The sequence below is a fragment of the Rhineura floridana genome, chromosome 10 (assembly GCF_030035675.1).
Source record: "Rhineura floridana isolate rRhiFlo1 chromosome 10, rRhiFlo1.hap2, whole genome shotgun sequence".
Taxonomy (NCBI): domain Eukaryota; kingdom Metazoa; phylum Chordata; class Lepidosauria; order Squamata; family Rhineuridae; genus Rhineura; species Rhineura floridana.
The window spans coordinates 67,065,709-67,084,275 of record NC_084489.1 but is presented as its reverse complement, the minus strand read 5'-3'; the positions used below and the strand labels follow the sequence as shown (position 1 = coordinate 67,084,275).

At 40.1% G+C, this 18,567-nt stretch overlaps 1 protein-coding gene across 1 annotated transcript in view; it reads left to right on the top strand.

The window, feature by feature from the left end:
* Window positions 1-731: 731 nt before the first annotated feature.
* KIF5B (kinesin family member 5B) overlaps window positions 732-18,567 on the top strand; it is a 54,236-nt gene continuing 36,400 nt past the window's right edge. Inside the window, exons 1-5 of the mRNA XM_061587268.1 lie at window positions 732-1,206; window positions 12,011-12,098; window positions 13,061-13,134; window positions 16,478-16,582; window positions 17,634-17,682. Of these exons, the coding sequence (XP_061443252.1) occupies window positions 1,081-1,206; window positions 12,011-12,098; window positions 13,061-13,134; window positions 16,478-16,582; window positions 17,634-17,682 (442 nt within the window). The 5' untranslated portion in view covers window positions 732-1,080. The remainder of the gene's footprint in view (window positions 1,207-12,010; window positions 12,099-13,060; window positions 13,135-16,477; window positions 16,583-17,633; window positions 17,683-18,567) is intronic.

The window sequence follows — 18,567 nt, the reverse complement described above, 5'->3', positions numbered from 1 at the left end:
TATCATAGGAACATTGGAAGTCAGACCCTTGGTCCATCTAGCTCAGTACTGTCTACACTTACTGGCAGCACCTCTCCATGATTTCAGGCAAGAGTCTCTCCCAGCCCTATCTGGATATAGCTGGGGATTGAACCTGGGGGCTTCTGCATGCAAAGCAGAGGCTCTACCACTAAACTATGCTACTCCTTCCCCTGCAACAGCCCTTTCTCAATAGGTTTATAATCCAGAATAACCCAACAAGTACTTTCACAATATTTTATAACCCAAAATACTATTTTATAACCTACTAAAACACAACATAAAAGAGAGCAGGAAGGAAAGTGGAATGCAACAAAGACATGCACCTATGCTTATTTCATTTATTTATTAAAATTTATATACGGCTTAATTGTAAAACACTTATATATCGCTCAATTGTAAAGAAAACACACCTCTATGCGATTTATGACTGTTACATAAAGAATGCATAACGGACAGGTGATCCAGCCACCACAAAAATCACTTTTCGTTACTTCCTTCGTCTTACCCCCCCCATAGCTTTTTCTTTTCAGCGCCTCGTTCCACACCACAACCCGTCAGCTCACATGCGCAATTCTGCCCTCTCCCGCCCATCTCCACCACGCGCGCCTGCGCACTACACTTATTCGTCCCAAATTTTAGGCTCCGAAGTCTGTATAGCGGGCGTGGGGCCGTTTTTGCGCATGCGTAGTAAGTCCGAGGCGGGGCATAGCGCGGCGGAGTAAGCCGGCAACGGTCTCTGTAGCGGGTGACGTCACCCTCTCCCTCCCCTGCTGCACGTTCCGCCTCTGCCCGGAGAAGGGGAGGGCCCGGATTCGCCGGCTGCAGGCGCCGCCATGGCTGCCATATTGGAAAGGAAGTGAATGCAGGAGGCGGCGGCCCGGGTGGAGCGGCCCTTCCCCATTCTCCTCAGCGCGGTGGGTCTCCTGACGGCTGCGCCCTCAAGTCTCCACCAAAGGCAGGGGAGGGATAAGCCAGAGGCCGGAGCGGGCGGTTGGAGACGCGGCGGTTTGGTCAGGCTGAGCACCAGGGAGGAGGAGACGGCGGCGGCTTTGGCCTAAGATGGCGGACCCGGCGGAGTGTAACATCAAAGTGATGTGTCGCTTCAGGCCCCTCAACGACTCTGAGGTGATCCGGGGCGACAAGTACATCGCCAAGTTCCAGAGCGAAGACACGGTCGTCATCGCGGTGAGCAGAGGGGGCGACTTAACGAGAGGGGGAGGATGGTCGGCCCTCCCTCAAGGAGGGGTGGGAGGCCAACGGGGCTGGAGACCCACTGGAGGGCGAAACGATGGGCTCTTAAGGCGCGGCAAGAGGAATTGAACACACGCTGTAAAGGAGCAGCGATGAGAGACACCTTGGTGTGTGTGTGTAAGGAAAGTGGGTGGGGGCGGAAAGCTTTGCTGGGACTCTTGGAGCGCAAAACAGAGGATGAGCCGGGCGTGTGTGCGAGAGAGAGCGAGAGCTGGTGGTGGAACTGCCCAAGTAGGGCTGAGGGAGGTCAGTGAGGAGGACAGCGGTTCGTTTAAGAGATTGGGAGCTGACTAGTAACCACCACCACCCGGCCATGGCATACGAAGCAGCTGTGAAATCTGTTGGCTATCGGCTCCCTATATGGGAAAATAACCTTCATGATGTCATAATTTTAGCCGCTGAGTAAGGCAGTTTAGACGTTCATAACCCTCTTTACAGTATGCTTGTGTGTGTTTATTTTGGTTTTGCTGCTGTCCCTTGATCGGGATTGCCGGTCTCTATTGTATGCAAAGAAAAATGTAAGATCTTATAAATGTAGGGTAATAGATAGCTGTTGTGTGATAGTTCTGCATTCCAGGGAGCTGTTTACCAGGAGTGTAGGAAGTTGCTTTCTACCAGATCAGACCATCTAGTTGTCTACACTCCCAGCTCTATCTGGAGATGCTGGGTGTTGAGACCTTTTACATTCAAAGCATGTGCTATACCACTGAGACTGTCTTTCCCAAAGTAATCGGCTGATAGTTATTTGCAGTAAGGGTAGTTGTTTACCTTTGCATTAACTGGCTGTAAAATCTTGAATAGTAAAGCTTGCAGGCATTGGGATAGTGGGCAGATTATAAAACAGTATTAAATTGAGTTGTTTAACCTTGAGCTGTATTAATTGTGACTATGGTAATGTCACTTATAGTAAAGCATTTAAAATCTCATGTCACTACGAGAATACAGATAGTTAGAATTCTGTAAAGTAAGCTTGTATGTTTGACCTACTGACACATCGGAATATTTTTTAAAATCATGTTAATGGGTGTTGTGCTAAAGAAAAAATATGCTTATGTAAAGAAGACAAGCTTTTAACATAACTGAATCAGTGGCTGCTGTTGAAATACTTTGGATAGAAACCAGCCCTTTGAAAAAAAGTCTGTCAGAGAGAACAATGAGAGGGGCTTTGAGAAGAGAAGTTACGGAGGTAAAACTCATGCTATCAGTTTGACAGCTCCCTCAACATTAGTTAGGTTAATGTACTTAGCTTTCTTGTTAAGCATTTGTTATACAAGACAATACTTTTTTCTCCTCAAAGACAGATGCCGTATTTTAAAATGCTCTATATGATTTGCAAGATAATTGTGTCACATTAAGTCTAGAGTCTCTTTTTAAAAACTGACTTTGGTAAGAACATCTTTGTAGTGCTGCAGGCTGTTTTTGTTTCAAAGCTGCCCATCCAAAATCAGATATCTGAAAAGAACAGCAGTTTGCAGGTCAAACAACTAACTTGGTAAAAAAAAACCCTCTTGAACTGCAATATTTCATTTACTTTTCAAAGCTTGCAGAGATGCTGAACATCAATGTTTCTGTTTATCTCATTGAATTTAGTTTATAATTTTAAAATGCTTGCATGCTCTTGACATTAGAACAGACTAGCATGTTAGTAATTGGGTCACTAAATGGTCAGCAAACAGTATATATAATTATTGTCTTATAGTGTGTCTCCTTTTACAGTGTAACATGCCTACTACACTTCAATTCCATTTAACAGATTCTTCCCTCTAAGAAGAGGACAGATATGTAATGTTTGTGAATGTGGAGTAGATTAAAAGGCTAAAATTTTGCTTCTGATGAGTTCTGTGAAAGAATATAGAATAACAATTTTGCTAGTTGTATCACAATATCTGGCCAAAACCCAGCTGAGTGATGGACTACAGGCATCCAGAATCTTTGTGTCTGTTTCCCATCTGTAAAATATGAATTATAGTAACCATCTTCTGCAGCTGCTGTGAAGATGAACAATATAAAGTCTATAAAGCATATGGCAGGCTTCCAAGGGATTAAACAATATACTATGTCCTCCCCAAGCCTTGGGCAAGGAAGAGTAATTCCATCTGGGTCATACTTTCTAGGATGGGACCCATGATATAGCCTTAAGATGAATGATATAAGCAGGGGTTTAAAAAATCTCCTTCATATTAGTGAACAATGGTGAGTGAAACTAAGAATTGTGATAGGAGTACAGAGCGTCTGGGATGTGAATCAGTAAGATACTGTTGTAGTAAAAAATAACTTCTTAGGTTGCGTATACATCATACACTTAAAGGGCATCCCCCAAGAATCCTGGAAATTGCAATTTGTTAAGGGTGCTGGAAATTGTAGCTCTGTGAGGGGTAAACTACAGTTCCCAGGATTCTTTTTGGGCAGAGGGTGCATGGTATATAATCAGCCTTAGTCTGTTCTCTTGCTTTTCCTTGTCTAAAATCTGTTGAGCGTTCTGCTGCTAAATGTTTTATCCTTTTTTGTGCAGATTCTCCTGAAATCCCTATACAAGTTTCCTGTCCCATTCTACAGCTATTTTGACTTTTAACTAAAAAAACTTTCAGTGGTCTTTCCTCAGATACCCTTTTCACGTACCTATGATCAATGTGTGATTGGGGCTGTAGTTAAAACAGAAGAGCATTCAATACAAGGGGTGTCACCACTGAAAAGACTCTCTTCCCAGTCTCCACCTGTCTTTTTTTTTTAGGGCAGGGGGAGCCAGCTTGTTGCTCACCTCATGTTGGGCTGCAACTGTCATTTTCCCTGACCATTGACCATGTTGGCTGGGGTTGGTGGTCCCAAGCTATAAAGTTAAATGCCAGTATTTTAATTGTGGCTGGAAATGGCCTGCAGCTGTTAAGATATGCTCCCACTGCCTGGTCCTAGTTAGCTATCAAGAAACTATTCTGACCTTACTTCAAACGCAGCCCCAGGTATAATTCATTACAGAAGTTTAATCTGAAAGTTACTAAAATGTGGATAACTGTGATGAAGCTGACTTTACCCAGGAGGGGACTCAGTTGATGCACTGAAAAGCTGTATTAATGTTTGGCAACCAGTTTACATCCCATGCTGTAGTTTTCATCATCATAGAATGAATTGGAGACATTTTGTTGAAATGGCTGAGTATGAAAACAGTCTGCTCTATCAGTATTATTGATAAATGCTTATTTCTGGTAGCATTTGACGGTCACAATACACCTTTATTATTACAGTAATTTTTCAGTTAATGAAGTACATGCATTCCTGGACTTTACTTCTTTAATAGAAATTTTGATACCAGAGGTAGGAATAACATAGAGAGAATAGGGATAGGTTCCTACACCACAAAAAAAATCAACATTTTCCAGCAAACTTTTTTATTCAAAGCAAACAGTACACATGTCTCAAATGAAATAACCAGGTCAGAAAAGCCTTGCGTACAGACCACTTGAAGGCTTCTTCTAAAATGCATCCAGGGATGCCTGCCTTACCTTTTTTCTGTTATGTAGCATCTTGCTATAACAATCTAAAGCTTTGAGCACAGTTCTCCTCTCCATACACTTGAGCAGGTAGGCAAGGGGCACCACCATCACCACCCTGTGCTTGGTCTGTCTGTCTGTCTGTCTCTGCCATCCTCCCCTACACTCGAGCAGACACGTCTGCAGCAAACAGTGCTTCCAGGGCACCTGAATCACTGTTTATGGCAGAGGCATCTATGCCATCTGGGAAGAAGCGCCATTCCAGCCACATGTGTGAGATTTGCCTGCAGCAGCCACAGTCCAGTAGACAAGGAGCGACATTCTGACTATTTCAAAGTGTGCATCCCCCCACTCCCACCCACCCACCCAAAAAAGACTTTGTTAAAAGGAACTTCTTTCTTGGAGGAAATGTTAACTGAGGTGTTGCTGTATTTTAAAATAACCTATATGCAAGCAGTGATGCCATATGTGTAGAATGGCTCTATAGTTCTGTTCAGTCCATTGTTGAGACATGGTGAACCTATACAGTCTAGGCCACAGCTTTCCACAAGCAGAGAGAACAAGGGCACCATATTTAATGTCACGTTAAGCCATGCTTCAGTATGAAGTGGAAGATTCTAGCTGGCTCCTGGGCTTGTGCAATCCTCTCTACCCTTGCAGCTGGGAGGAACAGTGTTTAAGTTTTTGCCTTCTCTTAACCACAGTTTGGTTAACTGGTCAACATTTAACCATGTTTAATTTCCTACAAGTCAGCTTCAAACCATGGGGTTTTTGACAGTGATCTGGTTCACATGTCATACTAAGCCAAACAAACCATGGCTTAGCGAGTAAGTGTGAGCTCTGGAAGAGGAGATTGTGGCTGCTTTGCTGGTCTCTAGTTGTTATGCCATTGTGCTGAGGTAAGTCATGGCTTGGCTTAGCATATTGTCTGAATCTGAGCATGCGGTTTAGCTCTCTCCAGACTAACTATGAGCTGTAACCAAGGTTTGTCTTATGGTTTAAGGTTTGTGGTTTGTACGGGAGAGCTAAACCATTTAACTTGGTTCAGCCAACATGCTAATCTAGGCTCATTTATGTTGCACTAAACTTTGGTTAAGTATGACATCCAAATGTAGTAATTAAATAATATTTTGAAATCACTCCCTTCTCATTGTTAGAAATAGGAAAGCCCCAGTACATGTAGGCCTTGAGAGTGCATAGTAATATTCATGTGTGCAAGACAGGTGCTTATTTTCTGCCATCAACAGAATTACATGGAGAAACTCTGGCGTATTTGTACACACTACATGATGTACTTATGCTGCATATTAATGATTTTTTCTTGCTCTGACTCACTGTTACTTCTTCACTGTCTCTCCCAGTATAGTTTTTGGTCCATCTTTGTTGTTTGGGTTGGCTGTAGCTTACTCTCCTTTGCTTCCCACATCTTGTCATCTCTAAATGTGTAGCTTTGCATGGTTTGGAAACAGATATTATAGTTTTTACTTTTTTAGCATGCTTATGTTAGGGTGGGAAAACATGGGTTTTTGTTCTTCCTGCTTCTGTTACTGCATATATGTGCAGCTGTAATGCTGCATATTGAACCATACATGGAGATAATACAGCTTCTTATACCAGCATCTACTTCAGAGCTGAGAACAGACACATTAAGAGAGCATAAGACATCTACGTCAGCTATTATTTCTAATCAGGCAGGATTAACACTTCCACTTCTATGGATTCAAACAGCACTTTTACACAAGCAGCCACAAAAAAGTCTGTACTTATTAGTATGTGATTGGACATGGGTTCCCAAACTGTAGTCTGCAGGCCACTGATTGACCACAAGTTTCATTCTGGGGGTCTGTAGCGTATCTGGATTTGTGGTTGAAGATGGAGGCAGCACATCCATTGCATTAAATATTCAGATTGATCTTTAATTGTATTTTATTATTGTTTCTTTTTTTCTTATATTGTGTTTTATTGTATCACAATTTGAATTTGGTGGAATTCAATTTATAAAGCAATAAAATACAGTTAAGAATTATATAGCATCTAGTACAGCACATTACACTTGCTACAGCAGAAAAATCATTAAGTGGTCCACTAAGATCCTCAGCAATTTTCAAGTGGTCTGGGCTGTGTGATTACAACTTGTTTACTTACCTGCTAGGAGTTCACAGATTTTGGCTGGCCTGGGCAGCGACCCATTCCCCTATGGCATATTTAGACATTCTTTCTACTTTTGTTTCCAAAGCCTAATGTAATGAAACTGATTCTTTCTGCAAGGTCTCTGCAAAGCATGGAGAACTTTAGAGAGGAAAGGGTTTCTCACCGTGCTGGATAAACAAAAATGAATTGCAGGTGACCATAGTTGTGGGCCCCTGATAACCACAGTTAGTATTGACAAGCTTTGGAATTACTCTTGAAAAAAGTAAACAAAGTTTAAAAGCTTATGTTGTATATGTAGTTGGGTGGTAGAGTTCTGTGCACTAGTTTGATTATCACCCTGTAAAGATCCTAGCTCAGTGATAAAGCATCTGCCTTGCATGCAGAGGGTCCAAGATTCAATCCCTGTCATCTCCAGGTAGGATTGAGAATGTCCCCGTCTGAAACCTTAGGGAGCCGCTGACAGTCAGTGTAGACATTACTGGGCTAAATGAACCAATGGTCTGACTAGGGCAGTTTCCTATGTTCCACATTACCAGATGTTGGGTTTCTCCAGGAACTTAAATAAATGTACAGTGTGGCCACAGATACTGGAAACCTGCAAGGCAGATACCAACTATTGTCATGTTGATTGCTGTTAATCTGAGCATACAAGCAGAATTGATATGTGGAGAGAGAGAGGAAAAAACAGATAGCAACCATTGTACATACCTGGGTTTGGTAGATGTCAATTCATAGTAAATGCATTTTCAGTGAGATTTTTTTGTTCTGCTTTTGGGTTTGTGGCTGTTGTCACCAGTCAAGCCATGCACATACTTTTTAGGGTGCTTCCGATTTAAACCAATAAAAATATAAATTTGAAAACAGATTGTTGTTGTTGTTATGTGCCTTCAAGTTGATTACAACTTATGGCGACCCTATGAATCAGCAACCTCCAAGAGCATCTGTCATGAAACACCCTGTTCAGATCTTGTAAGTTCAGGTCTGTGGCTTCCTTTATGGAATCAGTCCATCTCTTGTTTGGCCTTCCTCTTTTTCTACTCTCTTCTGTTTTTCCCAGCATTATTGTCTTTTCTAGTGAATCATGTCTTCTCATGATGTGTCCAAAGTATGATAACCTCAGTTTCATCATTTTAGCTTCTAATGATCATTCTGGTTTAATTTGTTCTAACACCCAATTATTTGTCTTTTTCGCAGTCCATGGTATGTGCAAAACTCTCCTCCAGCACATTTCAAATGAGTTGATTTTAGACATTGTTAAAAAGCTGCTACTTTGCTCTAAGCCAGGAAATGGTTAAGTACAAGAATAATCTATGCTATAAATCTCCTAATCTAGTAAAACCATTAAAAACTAATACTGTAATCAATTAAGATGTTTTAACACTGACCAACACAGAATAGAATGATACTGTTTTCTCTCCAATATTGATAACTAGCTCTCATTCACACTTCACCAAATCTGATTTCATAAATCCTGAAATTTTCTACTTCACACAAAAGAAGCTGCAAATTTGGAAACTTGTAAAGATCAAGTGTACTAAATGTACATAAACACAGATTTACAAATAATGGATTGTATCATACATTTCAAGATCAGTAACCACTGTTTTCCTTGGAACTACTTGCTGCAGAGAGCTAGTATATCAGTATTTTATCTAATACAAAATACAATGAAATCTAGCATTATCATACATCTACCTGTAAACAATATAACTTTTGAGTTGATAGGATTTTAACTGACTGACCAGTAGACATTGTATATGATAGTTATGCATAGTAACATGTATCTTTAATGGAAAATATTTTGAATCAAAGTGTTGCCTTTGAAATTTGTATATTTACAAGGTTTGGTTTGGCAAAGTATTCGTCTCCTGTGATAATTTTAAAAATGCAGGATGTGTCAACGTTTTTCACCTGTCTTGACTAAAACTTTTTCCAACTTAATTGTGAAATACTATTTAATCACTTGTCTCCCTTGCTTATGTTACTTCCTAAAAGGTTTCAGATACACTGGCACAGTATAAACAATACATATTTATAAAGCAGCTATGTTATACAAAGACTTGAGGCTGCAGTCCTAACCCCACCTGTGAGTAAGCCCCATTAATTTAATAGGACTTAACATTTGAGTAGATATGGTTAGAATTATGCTGCAAGATTTCAAAGTGTGTTGTAGTAATTGTTTCAGCAGGTAACTATAAAGCACCAATGAGACTTATTGTCAAGTCATTTAATTGCTTGAAGTTCAGCTTCTAAATGTTTTGATCCAGCCAAAGTTGAATATTACTAATATAATTGAGGAATATAATTCCATTTTTAAAAATGGAAATCAATGGCACTGAACGTGCTTGACTTGGCTGGGTTCTCCTTAAATTATTTTTTGCTAGTGATAACTCTTAACTTTATTCTTAAAAGGTATTCTTTCTACATCAGTTAAAGAAGCTGTTCTCACACTGTATAGACTTTTAGTATGGGGTGCATTAGCATTTCTGTTTTGTAATAAAATCACCATTCAGTATTTCAGCAGGATGTTTTTCAAGGAACTACAAAATATATAGTTGTCTCTTCCCACATGATTTTAATCTGCTACTTGAGTGGCTTTTGCCTCTAGGTTTTGTAGGTCTAAGGCATTCATCAGCTTCTAGGATTATAATGACCGATAATGTTAAGGTTTGTGAGTTGCTCAGATTAGAGTGCATGTAGGAATCAGAGTTAAGGTATATAGTCAATGCTATAAAATTAAAGCACATTTTGAAGTGTCAGGAACTTGGGCTGCCTAATTTCTAAAATGGCGAATAAAGTGATGGAAATGCTGAAACATTGATTATAATCTTTCTAGATAACAAAATGAACTCATCCCCATCATAGGAGAGAATTTTAAGCTCTGTCTTGCACTTGAAAGCCCTGCTGGAGCTTGGTACTGCTATAAGGAAGCTAAAATGTGGGTTGGATGAAACAACTATCAGGTGGATCCACAGTTGGCTACAGAATCGTGCACAGAGTGCTTATCAGTGGTTCCTCCTTAAGGTGGGGGGAGGTAATGAGTGGGGTACCACAGGGCTCAGTCCTAGGCTTGGTGCTCTTTTAACATTTTTATTAATGGCTTGGATGGGGAGGTACAGGGAACGCTTATCAAATTTGCAGGTGATACAAAATTGGGAGTGATAGCTAATAACCTGGAAGACGGAAACAAAATTCAAAGCGATCTTGATAGGCTGGAGCATTGGGCTGAAAACAACAGAATGAAATTTAACAGGGATAAGTGCAAAGTTCTGCACTTAGGGGGAAAAAACCAAATGCCCAGTTATAAGGTGGGGGATACTTGGCTCAGCAATACTACATATGAGAAGGGTCTTGGAATTGTAGTTGATCACAAAGGTGTGATGTGGCTGCAAAAAAGGCAAATGCTATTTTAGGCTGCATTAACAGAGGAATCGTTTTTGAATTGCGTGAAGTACTAGTTCCCCTCTGTTATGCACTGGTTAGGCCTCATCTTGAGTAGTGTGTACAGTTCTGGACACTGCACTTTAAGAAGGATGCAGACAAACTGTAACAGGTTCAGGGGAGGGCAACAAGGAAGATCAGGAGACTAGAAATAAGGCCCTGTGAGTAGAGACTGAAAGAACTGGGCATGTTTAGCCTTGGGAAGACTGAGGGGAGATATGGTAGCACTCTTCAAGTACTTGAAAGGTTGTCACAAAGGAGGGCCAGGATCTCTTTTCAATCATGCCAGAGTGCAGGACATGAAATAATGGCCTTAAGTTATAGGAAGCCAGATTTTGGCTGAACGTCAGGAAAAGCTTCCTAACCATTAGACTGCTACAGCAATGGAACCAATTATGTAGGGAGGTGATGGGCTGCATTGAGTGAGTTGGATTCCTGCATCAAGTGGGGGTTGGACTCAATGGCCTTAGAGGCCCCTTCCTATTCTGCCATTCTGTGAAATATTGCCGTGGTTCACACATAATACTTAGCCATGATTTGTTTAACTAACCACAAGTTGTCCCATAGGCAATCAAATAAACATTGGCTTGTTTCTCCAAAGTTTATCTCATCATGCCTTTGTAATTTGGAGAGTATCTAGACCAGGCTGGTTAAACAAGATTAAGGAAGACTGCTGAGTTCACATGTAATACCAAGCTGTATTTAAAAGCAAAGTTCTCAAACCATGGCTTATTTCCATGAACAAATCATAGTTAAGCTGCTGGGCAAGGTTCACAGAACATTTAGTCAAGGTTTAATGAACCAAAGTTTAATAAATCATGGCTTAGCATTGCATATGAATTAGGCAATTGCATATTAGTCAATCTGGTATAACGAGAGAAGATAAGATTAAATTAGTATGAATAAACACAGCCCCAAATTGCTATTGGTTAAATTTCAAAATTAATAAAATACCCACATCTCCTCTGACCAAAGAATTCTCTAAAACAGGTGTGGGGAACCTTTTTGGCCCAGTGGGCTACATCTTTATCTCCACCCAACCTATGAGCCAACTTTGGCAAGTGGGCAGGGCCACCCGTTTTTCAGTCACCTGATGTCATGGTAATGTCAAGTGAGTGATAGGTCGGCAATCCTGCCCACCTGTCAGAGTTGATCCATAGGGGGATGGGTCTGTTTTGCCAGCACATTCCTGCAGGATTGAACCCACCCATCAGCTAACATCACCCAGTGACATCCACTGATCAGCTGTTGCTTGATGCTAAGGCTCTTGCGTATTGCATATTATGTACATTTTTATTAATATTGGCATAATGGATTTTTAGTGTCCTTTCCTATTCAAGCATTGGGCAAAAATAAACAACTTGGAGAAGATCATCCTCTTCCCACAGTCATTTAATTTAAGTGGCTTATTGATCTGCTTATCTTAAACTGAGATTTGCTTCAAAAGCAACATAAAATTTGCTGGTGGAAATAAAATGAAAACTAGTCTTTTCAGTGTACAATATGAATCTGCCTGAGAACATAGCTTCATTTTTTGCTGCAGCCCTTAGGGATATACAAAGTAAAACCTATGAGACAAAATTAATAGGGGTGATGTAAAGAGCTTGTTTACCTAATTTATATCTGTGGTTTCTATAGTTATATTCTTGTATCTTTTTCAGTCCAAACCTTATGCTTTTGACCGTGTGTTCCAGTCACACTCATCACAGGAGCAAGTGTATAATGATTGTGCAAAGAAGATTGTCAAAGGTAAGGGAATTGCAAATGGAATTTTGTGGTCATGATGCTTCATCCATCCTGTACTTCCAACTCATAATATATACTTGAGGTACTAATTATAGCACAGGCAGGAAGTAATTGATGTAGTTCAGGTTGAAGATTGATGTTGGTTCTTAAATCTGACCCTTCCTCAGGCTTAATTCCCCCCCCCCCCAGTCTATTCTATTATTATGGTTAGTGTATTAAGAACACGTTGTGGGATGGGGAATTGAACAGGGTGGGAAGAGGGTTTGGTTTTCTATCTCTGTGTTGGCTGAAAATGTACACTCACCCAAGTTGAGGAGCCATCCATCCAGAGCTTGATAAATCTGTTTATGGGACTTGGGTATTGATAACAAATGTAAATGTAAGATGCTGTTATAGGTTAGACTTCACAGATGCAAAAATTGTTTTGTGCAGAGCAAATATAAGTTCAAGTCCTTTACCTGTTATGTTGGTGTGGAGCTGTAGATAGGAAAGAGCAGATTGTGGACACGGGCTGTTCCCCTGTTACCTCTGCATTAGATAATCCTTGAATTTCTGTACTTGCCCAGTAACCATAGGTGGCAAGGATTTGATTGTAGATGAATTGATGGGCTGGCCGAGGAGGAATGGAGTTCTCCTCCTTACTCGGCCCACTATGGAAACCAAGTGGACTGCTTGAGGAGGGAAGCACACACACACACACACACCCAGACTTCTTGCCAACTAGAAATGCATTGGACTGCAGCAAGAGGGACTGAGTTCTGTCCCTCTTTCAGCCTACAGCAAGTTAGTATTTTTTGGGCCTTATTTACAAGGCTTTATTAAATGCAGAGTTTCTTTATGGTGTGCAGTGTGCTCAGCAAAAAATTATTGAACCTCTCCTGAAAGATAGCATCTGTTTCAAGGCAGGGTGGTTTATGTGAGTCTGTTGTGGATATATTGTTAGTATACATTTTCTTTTATCATAGATGTTCTTGAGGGATACAATGGTACAATATTTGCTTATGGGCAAACATCATCTGGGAAGACTCACACAATGGAGGTAAGACATGGTTGTCGCATGTACTTAGGACACTTTAAATGTATCTGAAGCCTGTTTCCATGTTCAGGGACTGAAGCCTTCAGATGTGGCTCAAAAATTAAGAAGAGCTGTCAGCAAGTTCTAGAAAGGAAATAACTTCAAGAGGAAAACAATCAGTAGGCCTAGAGATTAACAAACTACTTTCTTCCCTTGTAAGCTTTACTGTAGTTGATAGCTTGTATCAACTCATTGCATGTTCTCCATGGTATTGTGACCCAGGCTTTCCCAACTTCTGAGTTTATTGACTCTGTGATGAGCTTATAAATCATTGACCGCAGTCCAAATTCTTAGGAATGTAAGTGAAATAAAATCAAGAAAGATATAATTTATTAATCATCAATCACCATTACTAGGAATCATAAAATGTAAAAAATAAGGAATACTGTTGTATTGTGGAATCATATCATTAAATACAGAGATTCCTCATAGGCAAGGGAGGTGTACTCTATATATGCCCATGCCCTTTATTTCTGAGGCTCATAGTTGCTAATTTTTTTTTTTTGCACTATATCTTGTAAACCTCCTTTCCACATCTAGGCACTTTTCAACCCCTAGGTCTGTATTCATCCCCTGCACAGTCCCATTGATCCGAGGGGGTCAATATCTACCACTTTGGGAAACCTTGCTATAACCCAAGTAGATAACATTTCCATCTGCTGTACCAGATTAGCAAAATGTACAGATGATTTGGTTATCCTAACCCTTTTCTTGTAGTTTTTTTTGTCATTTTGTATGGAACAACTTTTTTTCTATAATAAAAGCTTTTTAAAGTTAATATAAGGAAGACTGACCTAACAGAGTGTTTCTTACGCTTACATTCTCATCACTTTATTTAACAGACAGGAAATAAGGTCAAAGCTAGTATTGTGGTACATTGAGTTGTTTTAACTACCGAGTAAAATACAAAGCAAGGTGTAACATAAATGACATTTGCTCAGATGTACATATATTCGAGATTACAAATGAACTAAGGAGATCCCCAAAGTTAGTCTTTCATTTCCAGGTGATTGCCTACTTGTTCTTACTGCCACTGATAAAAAAAACTGACCACCAATGACATTCATGTGATTTTTATCTCCCAGCTAAAACTGAGCTGACCTTCCTAGTAGTTGGACTAGCAAAGGGACAATCATGGGCTGATGAGTTCCATCATAAAAATTACTTCTTGGTTATTAGGAGGACAAGCCCTCAAGGAGAAAGGAACACCAGCGTAACTACTTGAAAGCAATTGAGAAGGCAACACATTAAAGCTGGCCAGAGTAAAAGCCTTACAATATTGAACCTCATGCAAATTCCTAAAATAAGAAGCTAACTGAAAAGGATCATAATAAGAAATCCCTAAGGAACAAGGTTAACAGATTGTGCAAGAGTGAGTCAAAAGGTCCTGAATAAAATATCCCACACCCTTTGCTTTACCAAAACTAATGCAGAGCAATCTCAACTGAAGAAGGAAAGGGGGTGGCAGTCCAACGCAGCTAGTTTTGTGAGCAATAGCTATTGCTGTGATTGCACAGAATCTGTCATCAGAGAGGTACAATAAAAACCCTGGTGCCATCCTAAGATGTAGGGTGGTATTCAACAAAGTAATTGCATGAGCGGAATGACTTTGGCTCACATAATGGAACTTCCACTCTCTCGCCTCTCTGTGGAGCAGTTTGGGGCAATGCAGGGGGAAGAGAAGGGGAGTTCTGTTGTTTAAGTAGTTCTGCTTGCACAATGTCTTCATTGGATTCAACCCTTAAATCTTAAGCCAACCTAAAGATATACATCTTAAGCCAAAGCTTTGGGGCTTCACCTTGGCTCTTACCTCATCTTAAATATACTGTTATAACAGTTATGCAAAATGGGGTTATGTCTTAATACAGGGGTTCCCAACTTTATTCAGACCATTGCACATTTGCAAACTGGAAAACTGTTGTGGGCACCACATGTGTACAGCATCTGTTCCCTGCCCAGTTGTAACACCCTTTCCCCCCACCCCCATAATCTCCCATACACAACAATTAGGCTTGAAAAAAGCCTTCAGTAGGCTAAAAAAGACTCCTTTCAGGGCAAAGAGATACATAGTGATGGGACCCTGCAGATACCACGAAGGCCTCTAGGGTTGCATATGCACCTGCAGGTGCCACATTGGCAATCCATGTCTTAACAAAAAAATAAAAATACACACACACTAGGGAGATTCTTGCTAACTCGCTCACCAGCCCTCGCCACCCCAACTCCCTCCCTTCAGGCAACCCTACTCCTCTCACCAACCCTTACCCCCTCAGGCATCCCCACTCACCTTGGCAACCTGCTTGCCTCGCCTGTTCCTCTGCTACTGCCGCTGCCGTCCTAAACAAGTAGTGCTACCATGCAGTGCACGCTGCAGACTGCCGTCCTGGCCAGGCTGCCTCTGCCCACCTTACCTGCTTGTCGTGGTGGTGTGCTGGTGAGTGGTGTGCTGGTGGGGAGATGTTCATCCTACAGTTTGTAGCACCACCTGTCCCATGTGTTGCAAACTGCAGTGTGAGCCTTACACTTTTATTTAGATATATGCTCTAGAAACTGAAGAGTCCCATGCATTAATGAAAAATTGCTTGTGTGTGTGTGTGTTACTCTTTTATCTTACCACATAGCACTTTGCCACATTGACTCCTCTTCCAGAGGGTCCCCTGATTTTGCTTGTGTGTGTGTATATGAGCTGTTGTAAGAAGTGGAGATGGAGTGAAAAAACGCTGTTACATTGGCCACAGAGATCTGTGTAGGCATTAATTTTGTTCTTCACTAACATTTCCTTTGATGTCCTTTTCATTGTTCATGGTTCAATCTTTTTGCATCAGAAATATTCTTTAATCTTTTGGCCTTTGAGCAAAAGTATTCAGACTTCTAACTGTTAGGGGAAATTATTTACTGTACTAGGCATTCTTCTGGACAACTTAGAAGCTTTAGCATTCTAGATGCTAGCATTGCCTCTATCCTTTGACTGCATGTCATTATGTGCCAATATATGGTATGCTCGCCCGAAGATGAGCACCTGACGACTATTACTTTATGCATCTTTAGATTTAAACCAAACTTAATAGGACTTATTTCTGAATAAACATACTTAGGATTGGGCTGCACATCCCATTAGTTTCAGTAGGTACTTTCCCCACAATTAGAATCACTGGGACAAAATTTATTAGATTTGGCTGGATCATACTCATATGTTTAGGCTATTCATAGATCATAAAGACATTTCCTGGAGTCATTCTGATTTGTGTTCTAAAAATCTGCAAGACATTGCAAGAATTGTTTTCCTCCCTTTCTTTCTTATATCAAGGGGAAACTACATGATCCAGATGGAATGGGGATCATTCCAAGGATTGTGCAAGATATTTTTAATTATATTTATTCCATGGATGAAAATTTGGAGTTTCATATTAAGGTAAGTTTTGAGAGTTTTTTTTTAAAGAGTATGTGTTTCAAACCCAAGACATCAGAATTCGAAGTACTTAGGATGGCCAACTCCCATCTGGTTTAGAAGTCCCATTGACAGTGTAGTTGAAAGTATGACTCCATAAGGGATTAAAATATAATTAACCACTGAAAAAGGTAATCCTAAAATGTCATGAACTATTCCCTATTCTCTGCTTGAAAGAACTAGTTTAATAAAATTTGATAACCTGTGTAGCATAAGAGGTTATGTATCAGCACTTCCTAAGTTTATATTCTCCCTAAACCTAGCTTTGGAATAAAATATTGTGGATTGTTAGAAAAGCCCTTTCAAAGGTAGCAAACAATAAAACAGTATTATTGAGGTCTGTGGTTAAGGCAGAGAGCTTGGGTATTGATAAGAGAGGTTACAAATAGTTACTTGTGGCATTAAAATCATTTTTATAGTTGTTTGGGCATGGTTGATCCTTGCTGTTATAGACTTTTGTAGGATTCTTCTATATATAAACACTTAAAATTCTGCAAAGTGTCATTGTGGTGGGGATTGTATTTCTTCAGCTGCAAGTGTAAAGCCTTGTATCTTAGTTATATTTGAGGCTCTTAGTGATCTCTTTGTAGAATCTAGACACATCACTAGACCTGCCCTAATGCACAAATTTGGAATAAGCTAGAACCTTGTGCAACCTTAGTGATATTAGTACTAATTTCAAAAACACAGTTTTAAGGTGTGTGTTAAGTTAACAGTTCTGATTTTCACAAAGCCTCTTCTTTTTATTTTGGCCTGGGTTGCCTTTAACCTATTTGAATTGTTTAAGTTACAGTCCCCTTTTGTGATATTGGTATACTGGTTTTCAGCTGTAGTAGTATTATTATTATTAGTAGTAGTAGTAGTTGTAGGTTTTTTCCCCCAAATGAAACTCAAAGCGACTTACAAAAAAAAATTCATTGTTCATAGATGGATGATACTGCCCTCCTGATGGTAGATCCTTAATATCAGTTGCTATGGGCAGGCATTATTATACTTTCCTCCACTTATATTTCAGGTGTCATATTTTGAAATTTATCTGGATAAAATAAGGGACCTTTTGGATGGTGAGTACACTTTTCTTTGAGAAGGGATAGCAGCTGTTTGTGTTGCAAATAGGATATAATAACTTGATCTTACATCTGTCTTCCGATAAGAACAGGGGCATTATCAGTCGGATTTCTGCCTCAACTGCATATTTATTTATTTACTTGCCTTTATATCCCACCTTTCCTCCAAGGAGCTGAAGGTAGCATGCATGGTTCTTCTCTTCATTTTATCCTCGCAACAACGCTGTGAGGTAGGTTAGGCAGAGAGAGAGTGTTGGTTCTTGAAGAATTAAAGAGTAAAGATCAATTGGAGAAGAGAGAGACTAATCTAAGGGAAAGCTAGACAAAGTTAGAGTTGAGAACAGGTTCTAAGTGTGCATTGGAGGTTAAGAACTGGACATAATCAGGGGGCTAATTGGTGGGGAGCTTTTGAGCATGAAGAAAGACTTAAGAGAGATTGATGGGCTCACAGAGTAAATAAATGTGAAGTCAAAAGGGTAGAATGATTAGAGGCTGATTAAGGAAACAAGGCTGTAAAGCAGAAGGTAGTTAGACAAAGTCCGTGGCTTGTAGCATATTGCCTAGGGGCTAGGCATTATTTGTGGATACTGGGTGTATATTGTACAGTGATTAATGTAGAACACTGGTAATGGAGAATAACAGTATTGTAAGGTTAGTCTTATTAAAGTAGCAGTTCATACCTCTTGGATATTACGTAAGTATGTAACATATATATTTGTTTGGCAACTGTATGGAGAATTCATATAGCATACTACTGGAACTCTTACACAAGATATGATGATGGCCACTTAATTGGCTTTGAAACAGGTCTAGGCAAGTTCATAAGTCTATCAACAGCTGTTAGTGAGGATAGCTAATTGAAATCTGCAGGTTGCAAAGAAG